Here is a 23,811-nt window from a genome sequence, read left to right as displayed (position 1 = left end):
AAAGATGGCATTCATATTTATTAATAATAAAAAAGTTGAATTTAGCATATAATGAAATATTATTTTCCTTCAGGTAATCTACCTTGTAAACATAGGATAGGGGCCCAAATTGAGAAAATCTCTGCTCTTGTGGACCGACACCTTCACCCAGTTATGACTCTGTGCCCACAGCCCACCTGTCTGGCCCGTTTGTGTGGCCTATCGGCAAAACATTGGTAGAAGTGACGCTGTCTTATGACTATGTACTGTAGTACTAACATTTTAAGTTTGAGAAGGCCAATATATGGCATGTTTTAATTTTAATTTTATATTGCAACATTTCTAAAGAAGGCTACATTACTATAGCTGAAACCTAGTTAAAGTTACTTTGCTTATGCAACTGAAGACTGACTTTTAATATTAAACTATTAAGCAGTATTTATCCACATGGCGACAAATTTCCTTTGAAGCCACAGTCAAGAATATATCCTCATTGGAATGAGAAATGCGATCAAAACAGCAAAAATGTATTTGCAATGTGAATATTAGTAGTACAGGGTGTGGTAGATAAGTAACGAGACTGGCCGCTGCACGGTGCCGTCACTCACAGGGCAGTCTCCACCTGTACGTCACGTGGTGGGGGATCTGAGCTAACAATAGAACCGGTTCGCAGTCGCGTCAGAGCTCTGGTGCAGTGAGGGTCAAGCTTCGCGTATTACGTTGTTTGTGTGCCCGTGACACTTGTGAAAACGCTGAAGATGGATCGCTCGATAGAACAGCGGTATGCAATCAAATTTTGCTTTCGCTTGGGCAAAACTGCTTCAAAAACTTTTGCTATGATTACGGAGGCCTACAAAGAAGACTCCTTATCAAGAGCTCAAGTGTTCCGGTGGTTTAATGAATTTAAAAACGGGAGGGAATCCGTTGAAGACATGGAACGATCTGGACGCCCTTCGAGTCGTGTGGATGAAACGGTGGCCAAAGTGAAAGAACTCCTGGACTCCGACCATCGTTTAAGTCTCAAAATGATCGCCGATGAGGTCTCCGTGAATAAATTTACGGTTCACCAAATTGTTACGCAAGATTTGATGATGAGGAAAGTTTGCGCAAAATTGGTTCCCCGAGTGCTCACAGCCGAACAAAAGCAACAACGAGTGGACGTTTACCGTGAGATGTTGAATGATTTGGAAGATAATCCAGACTTTTTAGACAACGTAGTAACAGGCGATGAATCGTGGACATTCCAGTACGACCCGGAGACAAAAGCCCAGAGCTCGGAGTGCACACACCGGCATCCCCGAGGCCAAAGAAAGCAAGAATGTCGAAGTCCCGCATCAAGACAATGCTGATTGTGTTTTTCGACAAGCGCGGGGTTAATTCACAAAGAGTTTGTCCCTCAGGGGAAGACTGTCAATGCCGAATTCTACAAAGAAGTCCTTCAGCGATTGCACGGAAGTGATAGGACCTCGCTCAACGCTGGCGTCTCCACCACGACAACGCTCCGGCACACACAGCGTTCCTCGTGACCTCCTACTTGACCCGAATTGGAGTTGAAGTTCTGCCACAGCCACCATACAGCCCTGACTTGAGTCGTCCTGATTTCTTCCTATTTCTGAAGGTCAAAAGATGCCTGAAGGGTCATCGTTTCGACGATATTCCGAACATCCAACGTGCTGTCATGAAGGCACTAACTGGGATAACTCAAACAGACTACAGTGGGGCCTATGAAACTTGGAAAACGTGCTGGCAACGTTGCGTCGATGCCCAAGGCGAGTACTTTGAAGAATAATAACGTTTTGTACAAATTGGATCAATAAATTTGTTTTTCTAGACTGAGTCTCATTACTTATCTACCACACCCTGTATGTGGCATTATCAAAAGAAGAGCAGTGAAAGATAAATATATGAATGAAGTAAACTGGGGTCTCAGGGAACAGTGTAAAAGGCTAGAAACAATATTTATGGGTCCTAAGGTGATTAAAACCACGGGCTGGGTAATAACTGAAATTTGTGACTGGACTGAGAATTTTTTGGTCGGGAGGAAGCAACATGGTATCTTCAATGGAAAGTCATCAACAGATTTAGAAGTACCAGCAGGGGTTTTCCTGGGAAGTGCGTTGTGACCTTTGCTGCTCATGTTGTACGTTAACGGTCTTGCAGTTAATGTTGACAGTAATTTCAGACATTTGACAGATGATGCAGTTATTTATAATGAAACACTGTCTGAAAGAAACTGCAGAAATATTTAATCAGATCTTCATAAGATTTCAAAGCAGTGCAGAGACTGGCAACTTGCTTAAAATGTTCAGAAATATAAGACTGAGCACTTCAGGAAATGAAAAAAAAGAAAAGAAAAGCATAGTATCCTTTGACTATAATATTAGTGAATCACAGGTGGAATTGGTCGACTCATACAAATACCTGAGTGTACAATTTACATGTATATGAAATGGAGTGATCACACAGTGTTAGCTGCAAGTAAAGCAGGTGGCAGCTTGCAGCCCATGGATAGAATGCTAGGGAAGTGTAATCAGTCTACAAAGGAGACTGCATACAAAATACTCATGCAACCCATCCTTGAAAATCGCTCAAGTGTGTGGAAACCATACCAGAAAGGATTGACAACAAATATTGAATGGACATAAATGAGGGAAGTACAAATGGTCACAGGTTCAAACAATCCATGGGAGAGTATCATGAAGATGCCAAAAGAATTGAACTGGCAGACAGTTGAAGATAAATGCTAACTGTCCCTTGAAAGCCTACAAAGAAACTTTCTAGAGACAGCTTCAAGTGATAAGTGTCAGAAGATATCACACCTCCCCCCCCCTCCAAAAGCTACATATTACTCCCATTGGGATTAAAAGACAAGATTAGACTAATGCAGGATGCTCAGAGACATTTCAGCAATCATTCTTTCCATGCTCCATATGTGAATGCAATGAAAAAATAACTCGCACAATGGGATGTAACCTCTACCACGCACTTCAGTGCTTTGCAGAATACTGATGTAGATGCAGATTTCTTACTGCTGGATGGCATGCGTGTGATCTGGTTAAGGTCTACAAAATTCAGCAAGTTATTTATTGACATGTAGAAAATTAAAAAGAATAAAAATGAGTGATTTGGGGAGGGGATGACACTCTCCCAGAAAATTCTGAATACCATAATAAAATTAAGACATTTCTGATGCATTTAAGCATCAATGTCTAAGATATAAAATATAAATCCCATAGATGCAAAAACTGAGTCTACAAATTTCTATAGTAGGGAAGAAATATATCAGTCTTTTGCCTAAATGAACAATGGCTAACAAAAACTGCATCAAAATCATTAATGAATGAGAGAACTATGCTGTAGCCAATAGCTTTTGAAGAAGTAAAATACTTTAGCATTTAAGGTAAGAGATTATTTTAATATTCTAAATGATAAGGACATATTTGAAAGTTGCTGCATAAAATTAAGAAGACAAACTATTCTAATATTTCAATACATAGAATCCTTGGAAAAGAAATAACAAAAGTATTTCCATTTAACCCTTAAGTAGCCAAGTCAGGTCAAAATAACTTAAGAGATTTTTCTTTTGCTTGATTTCTTTGGCACTTGACTTTCTGAAACTTGCCAGGGGCACGTATTTCCTTTTATTGCTGGTCTGTTTCAGGTAATACGTTCAGAGTAATTTTAGTCTTCATTGTTTTGCATTAAAATGCCACTATTCAGTGTCTGACCCAACATGATTTCTGGTGTTTTGGCATTGTTACCCATCTGACCTAACATGTTTGCACTCAGCTGTTTTTGCAGTTGTATTCTGACGTGAGTCTGAGTTATTAGCCATAAAATACAGACGTTACAAGTGTTTGAATAAGTTTATTTTTTTCTTTTCTGTATAAGTAAATCAATTATTAACCAATTTTATTTTTTCTATCACATTTTCTTCTTTTAGTTGAAAGGAAAGTGACATGGCTGTTCTTTTGCCCTGAAACAGAATGCCTAAAATCATGACTGATGAAGAAATCATTGTGCATTTATTTCATGAAGATAATGATGAATCTGTGGGAGAAATCTATTGATTTTGATGACATTGTTGTAGAAAGTGAATTTGGCAGTGATTCAGATGTTTCTGCTGCTTCTGATGATGAAATGGTGACTATGAAAAATGACTAACTTTTTTCTGGGCAGAGATAGTAAAACCAAATGGAACAAACAACTATTTAGTCAAAGAGGCTTTGCTAAAAAGCACAAAATTAGTACCATGCATTTACATGTAGCTCAAGGCACAGCAGTCTTCTCCATTCATTTCAGTAAGAATGTAATTGACAGATTGAATGTACACTAACATGTATATTAAGAAAGTTGCCACAATTTTTGTTGTTGCTTCATTCTGTTTACACTTGTTCATTAATTTCTAGTACTAATAGGGAAAAACTTCATGAAAGCCAATACTCAAGCAGAATATTTGATGATGGATTAGCAACTCATTCCATTTCAGTATTGCTGTTCATTTAGGTAGTATTTGCCTAAGAAATATGGAATAAAAGTGTTGGTCATACTAGATTCTAGAACATTCTCCTTCATTTGAGGTGTATGCAGGAATGCAGCCTGATGGTCCATTCAGGCAGTCTAACAGTCATTTAAATGTTGTTCAACAACTTGTTGCTCATATTAGAAATTCAGGAAGGAACACAACCATTGATAACTAGTATAATAGTGTTGCAATTGCCAAAACAGTTCTGGACATTAAGCTGACTTTGTTGGGAACAGTGTGCAAAAATAAATCTGAAATTCCTGCCGAGTTCTTCTCGTTCAACACATGAAAGTGAGTTCAAGTTAGTTTGTCTCTTATGTTCCCAGGAAATATTACTCACTTCCACTAATATCATCAATGCACAGTGATGCCAAGGTAGATGCAGAGACAGGTGCTGATAAAAATTAGAAATTGTAGGTTTCTACAATTGCACTATTGACATACACAACTACTATAGAGTTGGCTGAAGAACAAGGAAGTAGCCCTTCACTGTGCTTTTCCACTTTATGAATGTGTCTGCATCTAATTTTGAACACTGGCCAAAAGGTATTAAGAAGAATCTTTCTGAAGGAGCTTGCAAACAAACTTATCATGGAGAGTATTGCCAGGAGAACACAGCATATACCCCACAATTTTAGGGAGAGAATAAAGTTATCTCTGATAGTCAGAGGCACAGAAGTACCAAAACAGCAGCAGCAAGACTGTTGACATCAAATACACAAGGAAATAGCAACTAGACTAAAATCATACAAATGGGAAGAGATGCCCCATCTGGCCAAGTACAGATGACAACAAGCATTCAACAGTGTGTGCTTCTTGTATGGAGCACGTAGCCAAAGTGCCTTTCAAAATTATCTGGACAAAATCCTTAGCTCACTGAAATATTTTGATGGTCTTTATTAGTGTATAACATTTTTTTTAGAGTTAGGGTAAGTTTTCTTTGCCCCTCACATAATAACTCAGTGTCAATAAATGATGTGAAGTACGCGGTGTTTTTATTCATTTGTGTTCAAAATCTGTCATAAGTCATACCACTTCATTTTTTCTAAGACTAGGCATATGTTGCCAGCTTTATTTTTGCCAGGGTTGAATTGACCTGATGCAAGTATGTAAGTTTCTTCTCATCATGTGAATACTTAAGTGTTAAACCAAAAAGTCTCTTACAGAAATTAAAAAAGAAAAGGATTATGATAGCTGTCAGTTTTAACATCAACATAATAAACGAGTCCAGTGAATCCGCACAAGTTATTGATCTGGTTCAAGCATTTTGTTTCAAGCTAAAATTCACAAAATTCACAAGAGGGAATAGACTTCAGCCTTATAAATAACATTTTGACAAATTACACATTTGTTGATACAAGAAAATTCCCCTTTATTTCTGTATGTTTCATATTGTTCATTATTTTTGGAGTTACCAAAAGTAAATGAACTAGGCATTTGAGAAATGTTCATCAAATGATACTCCAACAATGAAAATATAAACTTCTTTTATTGTAGTCTTGAAGAAGTAAAATGGCCAGTGGATCATCGTAATTAAAGTTCAAAAATTATGACACATCTTGAAAGTTTTTTGGATGTTTTAGTAAAACATTCACCCTACCATATGCCATTAAAAAAGAGAAGCAAACTGAAGTAGATAACTGCTTGTTTAAAAGTGTCAAGAGCTAGAAAATGACAGTTACACAACAAAGTGAAAAGTAATACAAATTTATACTTTATAAACTATGTAAAAAGATATAAAACTGTATTCTGAAGAATTAGAAAGGCAGCAAACAAATGCCACATAAAAAATTCATTCTGAACCGTACAAATAGATCAAAGGCGGTATGGGCAGTCATAAAATGTGAACTTAGTGTCATTGCCAGCAGCCCAAAATCTCCAAAATTGAGTTGGTGACAAATCGATTGTAAATTCTCCAGAAATATCACAATATTTCATTGAGTTTTTTTGTAAATGTAGCAAAATCAAATGTTGATGTCAGTTGTTACCTAGATAATATCCAACCCATTAGTCCCGATCATGATAACATAGTTCTCACTAAATTTGATAGAATTACATCTGAAGATATAGAAAAATAGTATTATCCCTCAAAAATATAAATTCAACTGTGTGGGATGAAACATCCACTAGAGTAAATGCAACAGTTTATACTATATCATTAGCCCTAGTTGAAATAATTAGTCAGTCATTTGAAGAAGGATGCTTCCTAGATGTTCTGTTTACACTTTAGTAAAGCCTCTACTCATGTAAGTCTCACAGGAAGATGTAGGAAACTACTGGCCAGCAAGTCTTATCCCTGTCTTCTCAGAACTATTTGAAAAAGTTGTTGTAACCCAGATTCAAAATTTAATAGAAAAATGTAGTATCATCACATTACATCAGTTTGGCTTCCAGAAAGATGTGAATACAGTATGTGCAGTCAACAAATTTGTTACTGTTTAACAAGTTTGAAAAAGTCTCAGAAATTTTCTGTGGCCTTATCTAGGCTTTTGATTGTATAAACCAACCTCTACTGCAACATAAATTAGAAAGATACCGAATAAACAGTAGGACTTTGAAGTGGTTCAAATGGTTTTTAATAAACGGATAGCAAATGGTAGTTACATCAGGAACAGTAAATTGTTTCTCAGTCTGGAAAATTATTTCACAAGGAGTTCAACTTTATAGTCCCTACCCTGTTTTTAATTTATATAAGTCATTTACCTCCAAATGTAACATCCCAGTCAGTTTTATTTGCAGATGATACACCTGTACTTATTGAAAATGATTCCACAGAATAAGTTCCCCAAAGGCTCATTGATGCTCTAAACAACTTAGAACATTGATTTGAAGTTAATTAATGAAATTAATTAATGAAAATAATGACCCAACTAATACTGTTTAACTAAACAACCAAATTCAAATAAGTTACAAATTACCCATAAAAATCAGAAACTTAGGGAAGCAGATACTGTCAAATTCATGGTGATATTTCTAGACAAAATGTATCATGGTCTTCTCACACAAGCTACTTGGCAAACAAGTTAAACAGTCTTGCATTCTCACTGACAATATTGTTCTACACAAGTGCTATCGACACTGGAAAAGTTGTTTACGTGGGTACCTCGAAACTGTTGTAAGATATAGAATAATATTTTGAGGAAATGCAAATAATGTAAATAGGACATTATTAACACAAAAAACTATTATTAGAAATGTATATAATGTTAAGCCTACTCACAACATAGCAGAGACACTGAGTCTCAGATAGGCACAACAAGAAAGACTACCAAAAAAGCTTTCGGCCAAACAGGTCTTCATCAGAATTAGACAATATACTCACTCACACTCACACAAATGCAACACACACATGTGACCACTGTTTCTTACTCTTGTCTGGCCTTGGAAACCAGAGACTGTGAGTTGCATTTGCATTTGCATGCGTGTGAGTGCCTATGTTGTCTAGTTCTGATGAAGGTACGTTTGGCTGAAAGCTTCGTTTGACAGTCTTCTTGTTGTGCCTATCTGTGACTCAGCATCTCTATTTGTGGTGAGTAGCAACTATCCTTTTCATAACATTGTTATTATTCCATATGGCATTTTCCATGGTTTAATACTAAACCTATGAATTAATGTTAACAATGTTCAGGGATCTAAATATTTTATCTATTCTGTGTATTTATATTTATGAAATGTTTATCTTTGTATGTAAGAAGCCAGAATTATTTATAGAAAACCATTTTGAATCATTTCATGACAACGTCTCTTAGATTAAAACTATACTCCCAGACTCAGCAATTATGAGATATTAAAGTTGAAAAACTTTCATAGTATGCACCTAGGTTTACTGAAAAGTCAGTCAGAAATTTTTGAGTGATGATAAAGATTTTTTTGAAGAGTAATGTTATAAACTTTCACTGATGATTGTAAATGAAGATTAATCTTGGCTCTTGTCTTGACAAATTATATGTGCCTTAATTATATTACTTCCATCGGTGAGTTTTCTGTACATTGTATCAATGATTTACGAGTTTATATAATGAGATAACAAAATTCTGATTCTGACATTTGGCATGAGCTGGTACACAATACAATAAGGGTTAAATTGGGATTATTATTATTATTATTATTATTATTATTATTATTATTATTATTATTATTATTATTATTATTATTATTATTAAGGCAAAATGTGTCATTCAAAAATAAAAAACTAAAATTGCTACCAAGACTGTTTTTAACCAATACTATTATTATTTTAATTTTTTTTATAATAATTCATAGTATGTGTTATTGTGTTAGGCACAGGGAAAATGACACACCGTGCTATCTTGAAATTAGGTACTGTACCAGTACTGTGATGATGTGCTTGCTGTTGTCCAGTCTCTAATGCAGTGAATAACTGCACTAGACAGTGAAAGATCAGTAAATATTGTTTGCCATGTCATCCTTGTCAAACTTGCCCCATCTTATGTGACGGCCCACACCAAGCTGTCTGTCCATTACGACCATAGAGCACTGTTTCTCAACAGCTGCTGAAGTCCAGGTTATTCTTCACTCTCCAGTCTTTGTTAACATAAACCATTAACCTGTACATTCCTCTACGTCACTTTTGGAGCAATCCAGCACACTGACACAAAAAAATAATTTAAAAAATGTTGTAAGAAGAAACAAACCTATGTTTTCCTCTGGCAATGGGAGGTGCATGAAACATATGATATGCAGTATTTGTTCGGTCTGACTCCATCTACACAATGCAAAAATTAAATTGCTTACATTTGCCAAAAGACTGGACAAATGACAACTGAGGATTCCTAAAGAGAGGCACAGGGTATACAATTAAACCAATCAGAGACTTACGTTTCTGTGCTCCCCATCCTGTAACAGTGCACCAAGTCCCTGCAGCATTTCTGGTATGTGCAGCCGGGAGACATATGGGTCTTACATGTGAGTTATAACTGATCCCTTTATCACCTGTGGCTTTCAGTTTCAACAACCCAATATCATGACTGTAGTAACCATCTGTAACAAAAGCGCTGTGTGCTCATCCTTGACTTTTACCAATAAAATAATTACATAGTCAAATTTATATAGAGAACAATGTTTTGCAAGTAACGTAGCCCTGTGTTTCATACAAATCCTCTCTTCTTGAATTTTATCCATTTTCTGTATTGTACTGTAAAATTTTGTACCACTTGTGTATTTCAGTATGGTCAACTATGATCGTACCATGCACATAACACAATCTAATTTATCCCTTTAACTGCTCTTTACGTGTTAACACGTGCGCCTTTGTACCTGTCCCTGTGTGCTCTGAATGTGTTTACGCGCGCCACCAGTTCTTCTACCTGGTACTCTGAACATATCTAGAGTACCAGGTAGAAGGACTGGTGGCATGCAGAGCACACAGGAACAGGTACAAAAGGGCACGCTTTAACACATCCAGAGCAGTTAAAGGGTTAAAGCACTGTTTTTCTTTTTGTAGCATTTGATATTTTTAACTTATGTTCATTTTCAAAGGCAATCATTCAATAGTGCATTACTAATCAACTAATAACTTAATTTTCTATTGCATTAAATATCTGTTTTAACTGCAGTTTGGTGCAGACAACATGCTTCAGAAACTTGTGGAAGTTTCTCTTTAAATTCTGCTGTCACGACATGATTGAAATTAAATTTTGCTGTCACAACATGATTGAATATTGAAATTATTATCTTTCTTTCTTTTTTATTATAGATATTGCTATTGTAATACATTTGTTTTTTAGGTATAATTTCAAGCAAAGTTGTAAGTTTCCTAAAATTGAAATAACATGCAAGTCAATTCTCACTCTGCACCTTGTAATGTAACGAACTACTGAAGAGTGCAATACCACCCTTATAGTCGCATCTGCCCTTGCAGGGTCAGTGCTCCAATTTCATTTCTATGATTTTTTTATTTAATATTATTGTATGTAGTATTTAATTATGCCCAAACCTTTTTTATTATATTATTCTATAATGTGAACTTTATTTGTTTATTTCTGGAGAATATGTTGGCACCAGTGTGAGCCAAAGACATTCGTGTGTGAAAGGTAGAGTGTCGAACATTGTTAAGGTGACTGTGGGAGTGAGTTAGTTGGACTGTTGTGGGGAGAGCATGGTTTTGTGAGGTGGACTGTTGATGGGAGTACGGAAGGAAGTCTGTCGTCTTATATAGAGAGTATCTATAAATAGTATGTGATATGAAGATGGAAATTATTGTGAAAAAGTTAAATTAATAAAAATGAAGAATCAATAGTAAAACAATAAGCGAGTACCAGTTTTCATTAGCACACAAAGACCTAGATGGATGGAATGCACCATGGCGAGAATCAAGACAATGAGACCAAATTCAGCATCTAAAGGTAAGGTATTTTAATTAGTTTTAGTATTCTGTGACGTATCATTCTTTTGTCTAAATATTAAGCTTAACATTGTCTGTTGTAGATACAGACCACCCAAGCTGGCGTGGTGTCGTCAATTGATCATCATAATCTCAGGGTTTGAAATAGCATTTAAATGAATTGAAAATTTGTCGCTTGATATTTGATTTCCACCCCGGACGAAAGAGGGTACATTACAACCTCATCTGAAGGCGGCTCATTTTAGAACTGTTTTTGCATGTATCTCCGTTGACTGATGGCACCTGACAAATTTTAATCTTTCTTTGATTGCCTTGTGATGAACAGTGCTAGGCAACAATAACTGCTTAACTCTAGACTGCAATATGGCTATACTTCAGTTCAGTCCAGTTATATCCTCTTCACCGTCTGTGTTCAACTTGATGCTGAATGGTTTTTGCCATTAAGTAAAAAAGAAATAATGAAGGCACTGTTATGAGCCCAGCATAGTGTGTGTAGAATATAAACGAGGCCATGAGCAACTTGGACACAATCATAGATGTGTGAAGTACTGTCTATTAACGGGTAAGAATAGTGCAGTTGAATGGTAAAATTTGCTTAACAGCTACTTAAAAGTATATTTACATGAAAGTAATTAAAACAAAACATAGTTCGGAGTTTTCTTTTGGAATTTCTGTGAATATGTTTTAAAATGCAGCCATTTAAATTTTTAGCAGACTACATATACCTAAAATCATAACAGATTTTTACTGTTATCCTTTCACAACAATACAGAGATTCAAGATTGTGTTCCTACACATCTGTCTCAGATTCTGGACAGTTGTGATTTGTGTATTATAGAAATTTAGTTTTGGCTAATTGATTGAGCTACAACATTGTGGGCTTCTTCAGGAACATTACAATATTTTTCTTGCCTCCAAGTCAGTTCAGAGTTCTAGTGATAAACATGCTTCTTTCTGAACTGACTGTATGGCACTGTTGGCCAGGAGGTCTCATCTGAAGTTGTTCAACTGCCTGATGCAATTCTTTCAGTTAACTGCCACTTTGGTGATTTGCCTGTCAATGATGATGATGATGATGTGATCAAATGGTTACAGCAACACAAACACCCTGTCCATGAGTGAAGAACATCCCTCACCAGGCTGGGAATAAAATCAGGGACCCATCAATCTAGAGATAATGGTACTAGCCAGTAGACCACGAGCTACAGATTTGCTTCTCTCTGATTACTAGGCACATATCACCATGATTACAGCTGTCTGCAAATGTTCTAAAACATATGATTTTTATCTTGTTTTAATGTCTGTGTGGTAAGATTGCTTGGAATCAGAGTCAATCCAGTTCTGACAATTAAAAGTGACTGTATTGGTGATGACAGCTGTTTTGAAGGAATGTATTTCTGGATGAACAAACCAGCAATTAAATCCAGATTCCCCTCTTTTCCACTTTTTTAAATAAAAAACAGGCAACCATTCTTTGCTTCTATTCCAGATTGCTTAATACAACAATAAAAAGATATTTATATGATAGTGACAGAGAGAGTCAAAGTCTTTTGACTCTCTAAAATGGTTGCACTACAATTAACATGAAGTTAATCATGTGCAAGGAATAAAAAGAAAAACTTACACTTGACTAACTGCATCTTGGAAGAAAATATAAATTATGTCCATCATGTATCTTTTTGTGTCATTATAATCACATTTTCAACATTCATATGTTTAAGTTTTTGCCTCCCTCTTTGGTCTAGCCATATGCAAGGACGTAGTGGCATCATGTGGTAAGCCCCTTGACAACCTGTTTCTACGACACTCTGTCTTGGGCATGATGACTTGCTTGCTGTAAGCCAATCCCAGTCAGGCTGATAACCTGGTTTATCCACCAAAATGGTGGCCATTCTCCATGTCTTTTCCCTCTGTGATTGTTCCTTCTGTTGCTGCTTGCCTTCTGGCAATGTGACCAAAATATTTGTACTCTGCCATTATTTAATAAAGTTATATTTAGACCTACAAGCAAGGAAGCAGTTTCTTGCTTCTGTAGAAAAAAATTGCATACTTTTGCTACAAATTTTTATTATTATAAAATTTACCTCTTCTAAATTTTGGATGGAGAAGGATCTTGTCAATTCTGAAGACTTGCTCATATTTATTGTGCTGGCTGCGGCGATGTTTTCCCACTGTGACACGCAAACGTTCTGGATCATAACTCTGAAGACAGTGGGCAGCAGTCACAATGAGTCTTTCTGATATTATAGCTCCACCACAGTGGTGTTCATATGATTTTGCACCATATTTTAGTATTTCTATTTCAACCTGCCAATGCAAAATCATTACCAGAGATCAGCAAAGCAACTGACAATCTCAATGTTCTTTTAAATAAAATATAAAGAAACTTCCACATGGGAAAAATATATTAAAAACAAAGATTCCAAGACTTACCAAGCGGGAAAGCGCCGGTAGATAGGCACAATAAATAAAACACACAAAAACACGCACAGAATTTCTAGCTTTCGCAACCGAAGGTTGCTTCTTAAGGAAAGAGGGAAGGAGAGGGAGAGGGAAAGACAAAAGGATGTGCGTTTTAAGGGAGAGGGTAAGGCATCATTCCAATCCCAGGAGAGAGAGAGAGAGAGAGAGAGAGAGAGAGAGAGAGAGAGAGAGAGAGAGAGAGAGAGAGAGAGAGAGAGAGAGAGAGAGAGTGTGAGTGTGGGGGGGGGGGGGGGGGGTACACACACACACACACACACACACACACACACCTGTCCTTTTTTCCCCCTAAGGGAAGTCTTTCCGCTCCAGGGATTGGAATGACTCCTTACCCTCTCCCTTAAAACCCACATCCTTTCGTCTTCCCCTCTCCTTCCCTCTTTCCTGAAGAAGCAACCGTCGGTTGCGAAAGCTAGAAATTCTGTGTGTTGTATTTGTGTGTTTTATTTATTGTGCCTATCTACCGGCGCTTTCCCACTTGGTAAGTCTTGGAATCTTTGTTTTTAATATATCTCAATGTTCTTTCGTAGACTATACAGTCAATAAATTAGTTTAACATCAGAAATACATAATAGTAAGCAGAATTCCTTCACCAAGAGCTCAATTAAATTACTTGTACCTACAGACAGCTAAAATTATAGTGTTATTACTTTATTGAATAATTGGTGACCACAGGTCTTTTCTCTAATTTCATTATAGAAGTTTATTTAAGTTTCTGACAGCGTTACATACAAATTGTGACTTCTGTACTAAGAATAACTTATTTGAATAACTTATAAGTATGGTAGGAAAATGTCACTCCTGTAGAGCATAAATTGAATGCAGAGTTATGTATAAAAATTTATTATCTGTAATTGATTTTTCTGAAAAATCATGAAATTACTATTTGCAATGTCCAAGCACATACATGTTTTCTTTCATAAAAAGAAAAGGTGAAACAAAAAGAATCACAGACTCTATGAATTCCATAGTTGTTACTAACATTCGTGTACAGATTGTATTGGGAATTGCAGTTTGCCATTTCTGATCTCAGTCCTGCAATCTGTTTCTGAGGATAAGCTGAAAAAGGTATGGTCTAGAGCTGTAGATGACACAGTTTAAGTGCCACAACTAATAATAAGAGAATGCAATAAGAATTCAAGTGCAGAAAAAGTAATTTTGGGCTGATAAGTTGAGGAGCAAGGGGTAGAAGGAGAATGTTACTTATTTGTGGACAAGACAAGAGGGAAAACAGTTGAAAATGACGATAATGTTACTTATGTTTGGCAATAAAATAACAGTACATCATATTTGTTTTCAAGTTGGACTAACTGTGTGTATTTATGACATATTTAATATTATTACCAATGAAATTATTGTAGACATTGTGGTTTGTGTAATAAACCATGTGTGAAAGTTATTTCATAGCAAATGCCGATGTGGGACCAACGTCAACTATGTTTATACCCACTGATAAAGATTTAAATTCCTCAGAGTCCTCACTCAGACCAGATCTCAATTAACCAGTCAGCTTGAGGAACATATAAATTATGATATTCAGTTAATTGGTGATTGGTTTGAGAAAAACAAGCTCATAGTTAACACAAAGAAAACCACTTACCTAAACTTCCAACTAAGAACAAATAAAATTATGTCTGATATGAAATTACACAGTTCCCAAATATTCCCAAACACAGCAACAAGATTTCTAGGCCTATGGATCCAGGACAATCTAAGATGGCAAACACACGTTAATAAAACTAATAGTAAGCTAAACAAAGTGTGCTATGCCCTACAAATCCTCGCATACTGCACAAGCCCAGAAACTGTTCACACAGCCTACTATGCACAATTCCACAGTGTAATGCAGTATGGTTTATATTCTGGGGGAGACTCTACACATAGCCCAAAAATTCTCCTCACCCAAAAGAGAGCTATAAGAATAATGAACAAGGCAAAGTCGGCCGATAGCTGCAGACCTCTCCTCCAAAAGTTGCTCATCCTACCCCTTGGCAGTCTGTGTATACTAGAACTATGCAAATTTGTAAAAAGTAATATTACAAATTTTAATAAAAATGTAAATGTCCAGAAAATGAAACTCCATGTTAAAGAAATGCACACCTCTGCCTTTAAAAACTCACCCTTCAACAAAGGCATTAAAATATACAACAGCCTGCCATCATAAATAAAAACAGTAAGTCCCTGACTGTATTTAATAAAAAATTAAAATCATTCCTACTTGATCATTGTTTCTACAGTGCAAGTGAATTTCTGCTCCACATGGATGGAAAGAAACGTGAAACAAATTGCAGCAAAGAATTTTGTAAAAAGTAAAACATTAATGCAAGTATGTGCAAAAATCTTGCATCTATATCATCTGTTACTAAGCAAATTAAGTGCAGAAAGAATATCCAACCAGGTACTGCTGTGTATATGTGTGAGAGGAATACAGCACTGAAATACAAATGTGTAACTAAGTAATTTGTGTTTTCATAACTTCTCAGAAAATATATATGTAAACTAATGTTTGTGTAAACTTTTGGCATATTACTTCATGCCAGCAAATTATCATAATGTCCAACATCAAATATACATTTGTGCATCACCCTGTGCATGTCATGTACAGTATTGATTCAGAGGACAATAAATAAATAAATAAATAATATTTTTGATTTCTTGTACTTCACATTGTGCCATATGCTATCATGGAATGCCATAAATTCACTTAGCACAATGGAGGACACTTGATATCCACAAAAAGGATCAAGGCAAAAATTTTCATGTTAAAGAAGATACTGTAACGATGGTAGTTTATTTGACTTTGGAGAATGTGGATCATGGGAAGATGGAGGGTATTCAATTCTGTGAATGTATTCACCAAGTAAATATTACTAAATAAATACCTTACATCATGTGGGACTGCTTCACTAATATTATTTGAGATCTAGATCTTTACACAAAGTTATTCATCAGTTAACTTCAGGGGAGATCTAGAGTGACAAGGAAATGGAGAATCTGTCAAAATTGTATTTCCTTTGATTTATACAGCCACTGACAAGCTGACAAGAAAAATTTTAATTTATTTTGCTCATTCAGAAAAGAGATAAACAGATACTCATAATTCCATATTCTTAAAGGCTCCTGGCAGAGATTTTCAAACTGGCCCATCACACTGGTCTATAGTGCATAATGCTCAACATTCCTGGCTTCCTCTCTCTCTCTCTCTCTCTCTCTCTCTCTCTCTCTCTCCAGTATCTACATTAAAATTTATACACTCCTTCAGTACCAGTAAGAAAAACCCTGTACTGCATTAGTTTGTCACTGGGACTTCTTCTTTCACAGATATTTATTATTTTTTTGGCAGTTCAATTTTATCATCTCCTTTGCAATATGCAGCATATCTTCAGTCTCAGCTCACTGTGACACTGACAGCAGCAAAACAACATCATGTGATTTTTTGCTGACTTCAAGTTCTGTAGCTACGCTTCCCAAATAAGCCCAGTCTCACATGTTGAGTTCACTAATATATACAAGACAAGTTCAATAATTAAGAAGACAAATGCTTGTGGGGAAAAAAGTATTCAGTGACAAATTAAGCTTACATAAGTCTTCAGTGAAGTCTCCAGCAAGATCTATTCCGTATGTCTTTTAAATTTCTAAATGATATTATGAAGATTTCCCATGCCTAGCATTTGGTCCATTTTGCACACTTCGTTTAGCTGTACTTTTGTATTTAAATCTTATGAAGCTTAAAAATGCTTTGAACAGATAAAAAGTGGATGGCACAAGATTGGCTCGGAAAAGTAAATATGGCGACACACTCCCATTCAATATTTTCAATCACATCTCATATTTTCTAGTCAGAATGAATGCAGAATACTTTTTGTACTGGACAAATAGGGGTAATGCAGGAGTAGGTTTAATAATGAATAAAGCAGTAGGAATGCTGGTAAGCTACTACAAACAGCACAGCGAATCCATTGTTGTGGCCAAGATAGACATGAAGCCCATGCCTACGACAGTAGTACAAGTCTATACGCCTACTAGCTCTCAGATGACAAAGAAATAGAAGAAATGCATGATGAGATAAAAGAAATTATTCAGATAGTGAAGGGAGACGAAAATTTAATAGTCATGGGTGACTGGAATTCATGAAGATGTATGAAACAGGCAAAATACCCTCAGACTTCAAGAAGTATATAACAGTTCCAATCCCTAAGAAAGCAGGTGCTGACAGATGTGGAAATTACTGAACTATCAGTTTAATAAGTCACAGCTGCAAAATACTAACGCGAATTCTTTACAGAAGAATGGAAAAACTAGTAGAAGCCGACCTCGGGGAAGATTAGTTTGGATTCCATAGAAATCCTGGAACACGTGAGGCAATACTGACCCTAAGACTCATCTTAGAAGCTAGATTAAGGAAGGGCAAACCTACGTTTCTAGCATTTGTAGACTTAGAGAAAGCTTTTGACAATGTTGACTGGAATACTCTCTTTCAAATTCTAAAGGTGGCAGGTGTAAAATACAGGGAGCGAAAGGCTATTTACAATTTGTACAGAAACCAGATGGCAGTTATAAGAGTTGAGGGGAATGAATGGGAGGCAGTGGTTGGGAAGGGAGTGAGACAGGGTTATAGCCTATCCCTGATGCTATTCAATCTGTATATTGAGCAAGCAGTGAAGGAAACAAAAGAAAAAGTCAGAGTAGGTGTTAAAATCAATGGAGAAGAAGTAAAAACTTTGCGGTTTGCTGATGACATTTTAATTCTGTCAGAGACAGCAAAGGACTTGGAAGAGCAGTTGAACGGAATTGACAGTGTCATGAAAGTAGGGTACAAAATGAACATCACCAAAAGCAAAACGAGGATAATGGAATGTAGTCGAATTAAGTCGGGTGATGCTGAGAATATTAGATTAGGAAATGAGACACTTAAAGTAGTAAAGGAGTTTTGCTGTTTGGGGAGCAAAATAACTGACGATGGTCAAAGTAGAGAGGATCTAAAATGTAGACTGGCAATGGCGAGGAAAGCATTTCTGAAGAAGAGAAATTTGTTAACATCGAGTATAGGTTTAAGTGTCAGGAAGTCGTTTCTGAAAGTATTTGTATGGTGTGTAGCCATGTGTGGAAGTGAAACATGGAAGATAAATAGTTTGGACAAGAAGAGAATAGAAGCTTTTGAAATGTGGTGCTACAGAAGAATGCTGAAGATTAGATGGGTAGATCACATAACTAATGAGGAAGTATTGAATAGGATTGGGGAGAAGAGAAGTTTGTGGCACAACTTGAATAAAAGAAGGGATCGGTTGGTAGGACATATTCTGAGGCATCAAGGGATCACCAGTTTAGTATTGGAGGGCAGTGTGAAGGGTAAAAATCATAGAGGGAGACCAAGAGATGAAACAACTAAGCAGATTCAGAAGGATGTAGGTTGCGGTAGGTACTGGGAGATGAAGAGGCTTGCATAGGATAGAGTAGCATGGAGAGCTGCAACAAACCAGTCTCAGGACTGAAGACCACAACAACAACAACAATTGTGGGATGCTGGCCAACCTGAGCAGCAATGTCACAGAATGATAAACTGCAATCTCAATACACCAAATTCCTGCCTCTGTCAAATTCATGGATGGTTGTCATGATTTCAGGGGAAAAAAATGGAAAGTTATACTCAGTTTGTCATATTTGTGTTTGGATACATATTGTCATTTACGTTCTAGAATGCATCATTGTTTTGCAAATGTTATTTCCACATTTCAACTAGAAAGTGTGGTAAGTCACAATATGTAATCTTTATTCTGGATAATCTTTCCAAACTGCAGGGTCACTGACATTAGTTTGTTACAGAATCTTAGAATGTATTCTGTGCTCAGTCATAATGATGTATCTTGAACAGAATGAACTCCTCCTTGCCACCCAGCAAGGATTCTGAAAACATCAATCATGTGAAACCCAACTCACAGTTTTCTCACATGATATACTGAAAGCTTTGGACCACCAAGGCAGTCGGCTACAGGCAGTATTTCTTCATCTCCAAAAAGCATTTGGGTCAGTATCACATCTATGCTTATTATCCAAAGAACAATCATGTGGGGTAGGATTGATGATTTTTTGGTATGGAGGATGCAGCATGTTATCTTGGTTGAAGAGTCGTCATCAGATGTAGAAGTAACTTTTGGTGTGTCACAGGAAAATGTATTGGTACCCTTCATGTTGTATATTGATGACCTTGCAGACAATATTAATGGTAACCACAGACTTTTTGTAGGTGATACAGTTATCTATAATGAAGTGTTGTCTGAAAGTAAGACTACAGTATCAATGAGTCACAGTTGGAATCAGCAACTCATACAAATACCTGGCTGTACCGCTTTGTTGGGATATGACATGTAATGGTCACATAGCCTCATTCATGGATAAAGCAGATGGCACACTTTCATTTATTGGAAGAATACCACAGAAGGGCAATCACTCGTGTGACCACTCCTAGAATATTGCTCAGTGTGTGGGACCCATGCAGGAGAGGACTGCCAAGGGATACTGAACACATGCAGAGAAGGGGAGTATGAATGGTCACAAATTTGTTTGAACCATATGAGAATGTCACAGAGATGATAATGAAACTAAACTGACACTCTTGAAAACAGATGTAAACTATACTGAGAACACCTACTTACATAGTTTCATGAACCAGCTTTAAATGATGATTCTAGGAATATACTATGACCCTCTACATACTTATATAGGGATTGTGAGGACGAGATTAGACTAATTACAGCATGCACAGAGGCATTTAAATAATCATTCTGTCCCTGATCCATACGTGAATGGGATGGGAAGAAACCCTAATAACTGGTACAATGAGATGTACCCTCAGTCATGCATCTCACAGAGGACTTTGGCGCATAGATACAGGTGTGGATGTAGATGAAAGTGGGTCAAAAGTCACTACCCATCATAACCTAACTGAATATGAAATAAAATGATCAGAATTTTGAAGTAACTGAACACTTTATTGAAGTTATAGAGCTCTTTATAACATTCCTTGTTGAATTGTTTTCCATCTTTGTTGATACAAATCATTATCGCATCTCTTAATCAATTTGATATTGTCTTGCAAAACTGAAGCCTATGGTCACAACTGTCTTCCAATAGCACATGTATGAGATGAGGTATGTAATGTTTAAATTTGGCCTTATGTAAAACTCTTTGCACAGAAGTCCTGTCTGAGAGATAATCTGCAAGGAGGCTCTTTAGGGCACTAGATAACGTCTTGTAAAACTTTAAGCTTAGTTTCTTCACTTAATCATGGCCTACCTGATCTCTTACAACCTGCTGCAGATCCATGTTTCTATAAATATTTCCATAAATTGTAGACAGCATAGTTTGTAGGTGAAATGGTGTTGAAATTATTAGTCCTCTCATTTATTATTACATTATAATCACCTTCGTATGACATTTTTAGAGCAGAGCCCCTCTCTTCATTAAAAAACATCTTCACAACAAGTCAGAATTAGTAAAGAATGATGTCAGAGATGTTTGATTTAATAGCAGAACACTCTGGTATTTGTATCTATAATTATCACAACCAGGCTACAATTGGTAATGACTTTTTGCCCACCCCATACATAAGTTTCCTATGAGAAGTATTAGTTCACTGGTCTCATAATTGTACCATTTTTAGTACTTTGTTATTAACTCACCTGCCAGGGGTATGCTCCATAATAGGTCTCGGTGCCACCAACAATCTTAGGATAAGGGGCTCCATTCCTGTGTGGATGGTGCTCAACCTCTCTTGTTCCACAACTGATGACTGGCACAGGACTTGTAAAGGGAAATTTAGGATAGCCACCACTTCTTCGTAATCTGGCTGTTCCAAAAAAAAGAAAAAAAAGGGAATTAAGTTCAAACTTTTAATTAATTTATATGCCTTACTCAGTACTCATTTAAAATTTACTTCTTACAGTGATCAAACAGTCCACAGGTGTACTGTTGGTCCAAATGTCAATGGGCACAATATTTCAGCAATCAACATGTCACCCTCATCAGGTGCACTGATGAACCGAGTTCCTGAGGGCGTGCACTTATATACCCTCCCACCACAAGCCATTCCCTCCATGGTCCGCATCTGAGGGCATGTATCGGCAGTCGAGCTTGTGGTGAGACTTGCACCAGCATCAGTTTTGATGTAGTTTCCCTGTCTACACTGCTTGCCAGATCACTGAGTTTGCTGCACATCTTCTTAATTAGGTCCAATGTTGATTCCCAAGCCTTGCTGAGATTATATAGCTGCAGTCCTGATTGATAAGATTATCCCTGCGCGAATTTCAGTGACTCCTTTAATGACTCTGTCCCACTGGAGGTCTGCACAAAAATCCTGGTATGTTCATATTCCATAGAGTAATTCTCTAACAAACAGTGCTCTGTGACTGCCGACTTCTTGAGTGTACATTAATCAAGTGTGCCACTGGTCTTCTCAGCATCGACCACTGATGGTTCACACTGTTTGTCCAATATATGTCTTGCCACAACGGCACTGAGTCTGACGTACTCTAGCCTTCTACAAACTGAGGCAATCTTTGACACTCCCAAGTAATGCCAGTGTTTTATTTGGTGGGCAAACGATGGTTCTTGCGTGGTGCACTTTCAGTATGCATCCAACTTTTTCCAATAGCATGGTGGTGTATAGTATAAATGCGGTGGCTTATAAATGCGGTGGCTACCTTTTCCTGCATATTTTCTTCTGTCTCCACAGGCTGCAGTGTGGTGGTGGAGCAAGAGCGTGTTTAATCTACCATTCTAATATCCATTTTTTTTTTTTTTTTTTTTTTTTTTTTTTTGAACGCTGTTATGGGGTGCTCAAGTTCCTGTGGCAGACACTCTGCATCTGAGATGGCATGTGCCTGTAGCATGTACCAGGATTTTAGCATAGACTTCCAAAGACAGGGGCAGCGCCGTTAGAGAATCCAACAAAATTTGCACCAGGGAAAATCTTATCAGTTGGTAGTGTGGCTATAATCTCAGCAAGGCTTGGGAACCAGCACTGGGTCTAATTAAGAAGATGCTCAGAAAACACAACGATCTGGCGACCAGTGTGGGCAGAGAAACTACTTCGAAGTCACCACAAACGCCAATGTGACTGGTAACACTTACCCTCAGGCATGGACCACAGAAGGTATGGCTTGCAGTGGGAGGGGATGTAAGTCAGCCATGCACCCTCAGAAGCTCAGTTTGTCAGTGCACCTGATGATGGTGATAGTCTGATTGCTAAAATATTGGGACTGTTGGAAACTATGGACTGGCAGCACACCTAACAACTTTTTGATCAACAAATACACCATGAGAAACAGAAGAATTACTTCTTACAGTGTCTGTCAACTTACGTGGAGCCTGTGTGTATTTCATATCTTCGTGTGGCGCAGCCAATAACAAGTGTGCCACAAACAAAATTCCAGTTGTTTTACCAATAAGCAGCATTTTCAAAAAAGTTATGTGGTGTCCTTTTTTGTAGATCCTTATTTGGAAGAGCACCAATACCCTCCTTCTGAAAGGTATAAAAGAAATGATTGTGATATAGTGAAGACACACACAAACGTATTAAAGTTATTATTTAAATATCTCTGTAAAATGTTATCATTACAAACCAAAATAAAGAAATATGTGGAGCACACTTGGTAGCTCCAGAAACTGACATTGTGGTCCTTCATAAAATAAATTTATACCACAGGAGTGGGAAAACACTTAACTCAAGTTATGTTTAAATGGGTAGTAATATGTGTTAGACTTTAGCTCTTATATAGAGTATTCTCAACTACTAACATTAGATGGAAGCTCCATTTGAATGACAATTATTTGCAGTCTGCTTTTGTGCTGCAGAAGGTTTTCTGTGTACACTTGAAAATCCATTTCAGAAATATGTCAGATTAACAAAGAGACAGATGAGTTCAATAGTTATTACCTTCAGGAGTTACATCCCCTAATAGACGTAACAGATAAGTAATAAAGAGAACTCCTGATTTCTGGAATCACAGGCTGCTCCTTCAGCAAAAAAAAAAAAAAAAAAGAGGAAAAAGTCTGGAGATGGTGGGAACATAGGACACGGAAAGGAAATGCTAGGAGGTGGGATAGAGTAGAGGGGGTAGGTTCAATCAGGTGCTCGGAGATTTATTGGGGAAAGGTAGCCCATTCTTCACAGAGTGCTGCACGGAGGAGAGGTATCAATGTTGGTTGGTGAGGCCTGACAGTAAGTTGGCATTCCAAAACATCCCAAAGGTGTCCTATAGTATTCAGGTTAGGACTCTGTGCAGGCTAGTCCATTACAGGGATGTTACTGTTGTGTAACCACTCTGCCACAGGCCATTCATTGTGAACAGGTACTCAATCATGTTGGAAGATGCAATCAGCATCCCCGAATTGCTCTTAAACAGTGGGAAGAAAGAAAGTGCTTAAAACATCAATGTAGGCCTGTGCTGTGGTAGTGCCATGC

At 37.1% G+C, this 23,811-nt stretch overlaps 1 protein-coding gene across 1 annotated transcript in view; it reads right to left on the bottom strand.

Annotated features, from left to right (window-relative positions):
• The window catches only part of LOC126336443 (mast cell tryptase-like), a 105,314-nt gene that overhangs the window by 3,786 nt on the left and 77,717 nt on the right, over nucleotides 1–23,811 (bottom strand). Inside the window, exons 2-5 of the mRNA XM_050000144.1 lie at nucleotides 22,709–22,869; nucleotides 21,029–21,195; nucleotides 12,953–13,175; nucleotides 9,344–9,505 (exon numbers count right to left, since the gene is read on the bottom strand). Of these exons, the coding sequence (XP_049856101.1) occupies nucleotides 9,344–9,505; nucleotides 12,953–13,175; nucleotides 21,029–21,195; nucleotides 22,709–22,802 (646 nt within the window). The 5' untranslated portion in view covers nucleotides 22,803–22,869. The remainder of the gene's footprint in view (nucleotides 1–9,343; nucleotides 9,506–12,952; nucleotides 13,176–21,028; nucleotides 21,196–22,708; nucleotides 22,870–23,811) is intronic.

The sequence above is a fragment of the Schistocerca gregaria genome, chromosome 2 (assembly GCF_023897955.1).
Source record: "Schistocerca gregaria isolate iqSchGreg1 chromosome 2, iqSchGreg1.2, whole genome shotgun sequence".
In the NCBI taxonomy this organism is placed as follows: domain Eukaryota; kingdom Metazoa; phylum Arthropoda; class Insecta; order Orthoptera; family Acrididae; genus Schistocerca; species Schistocerca gregaria.
This window is presented reverse-complemented; position numbering and strand designations above follow the sequence as displayed.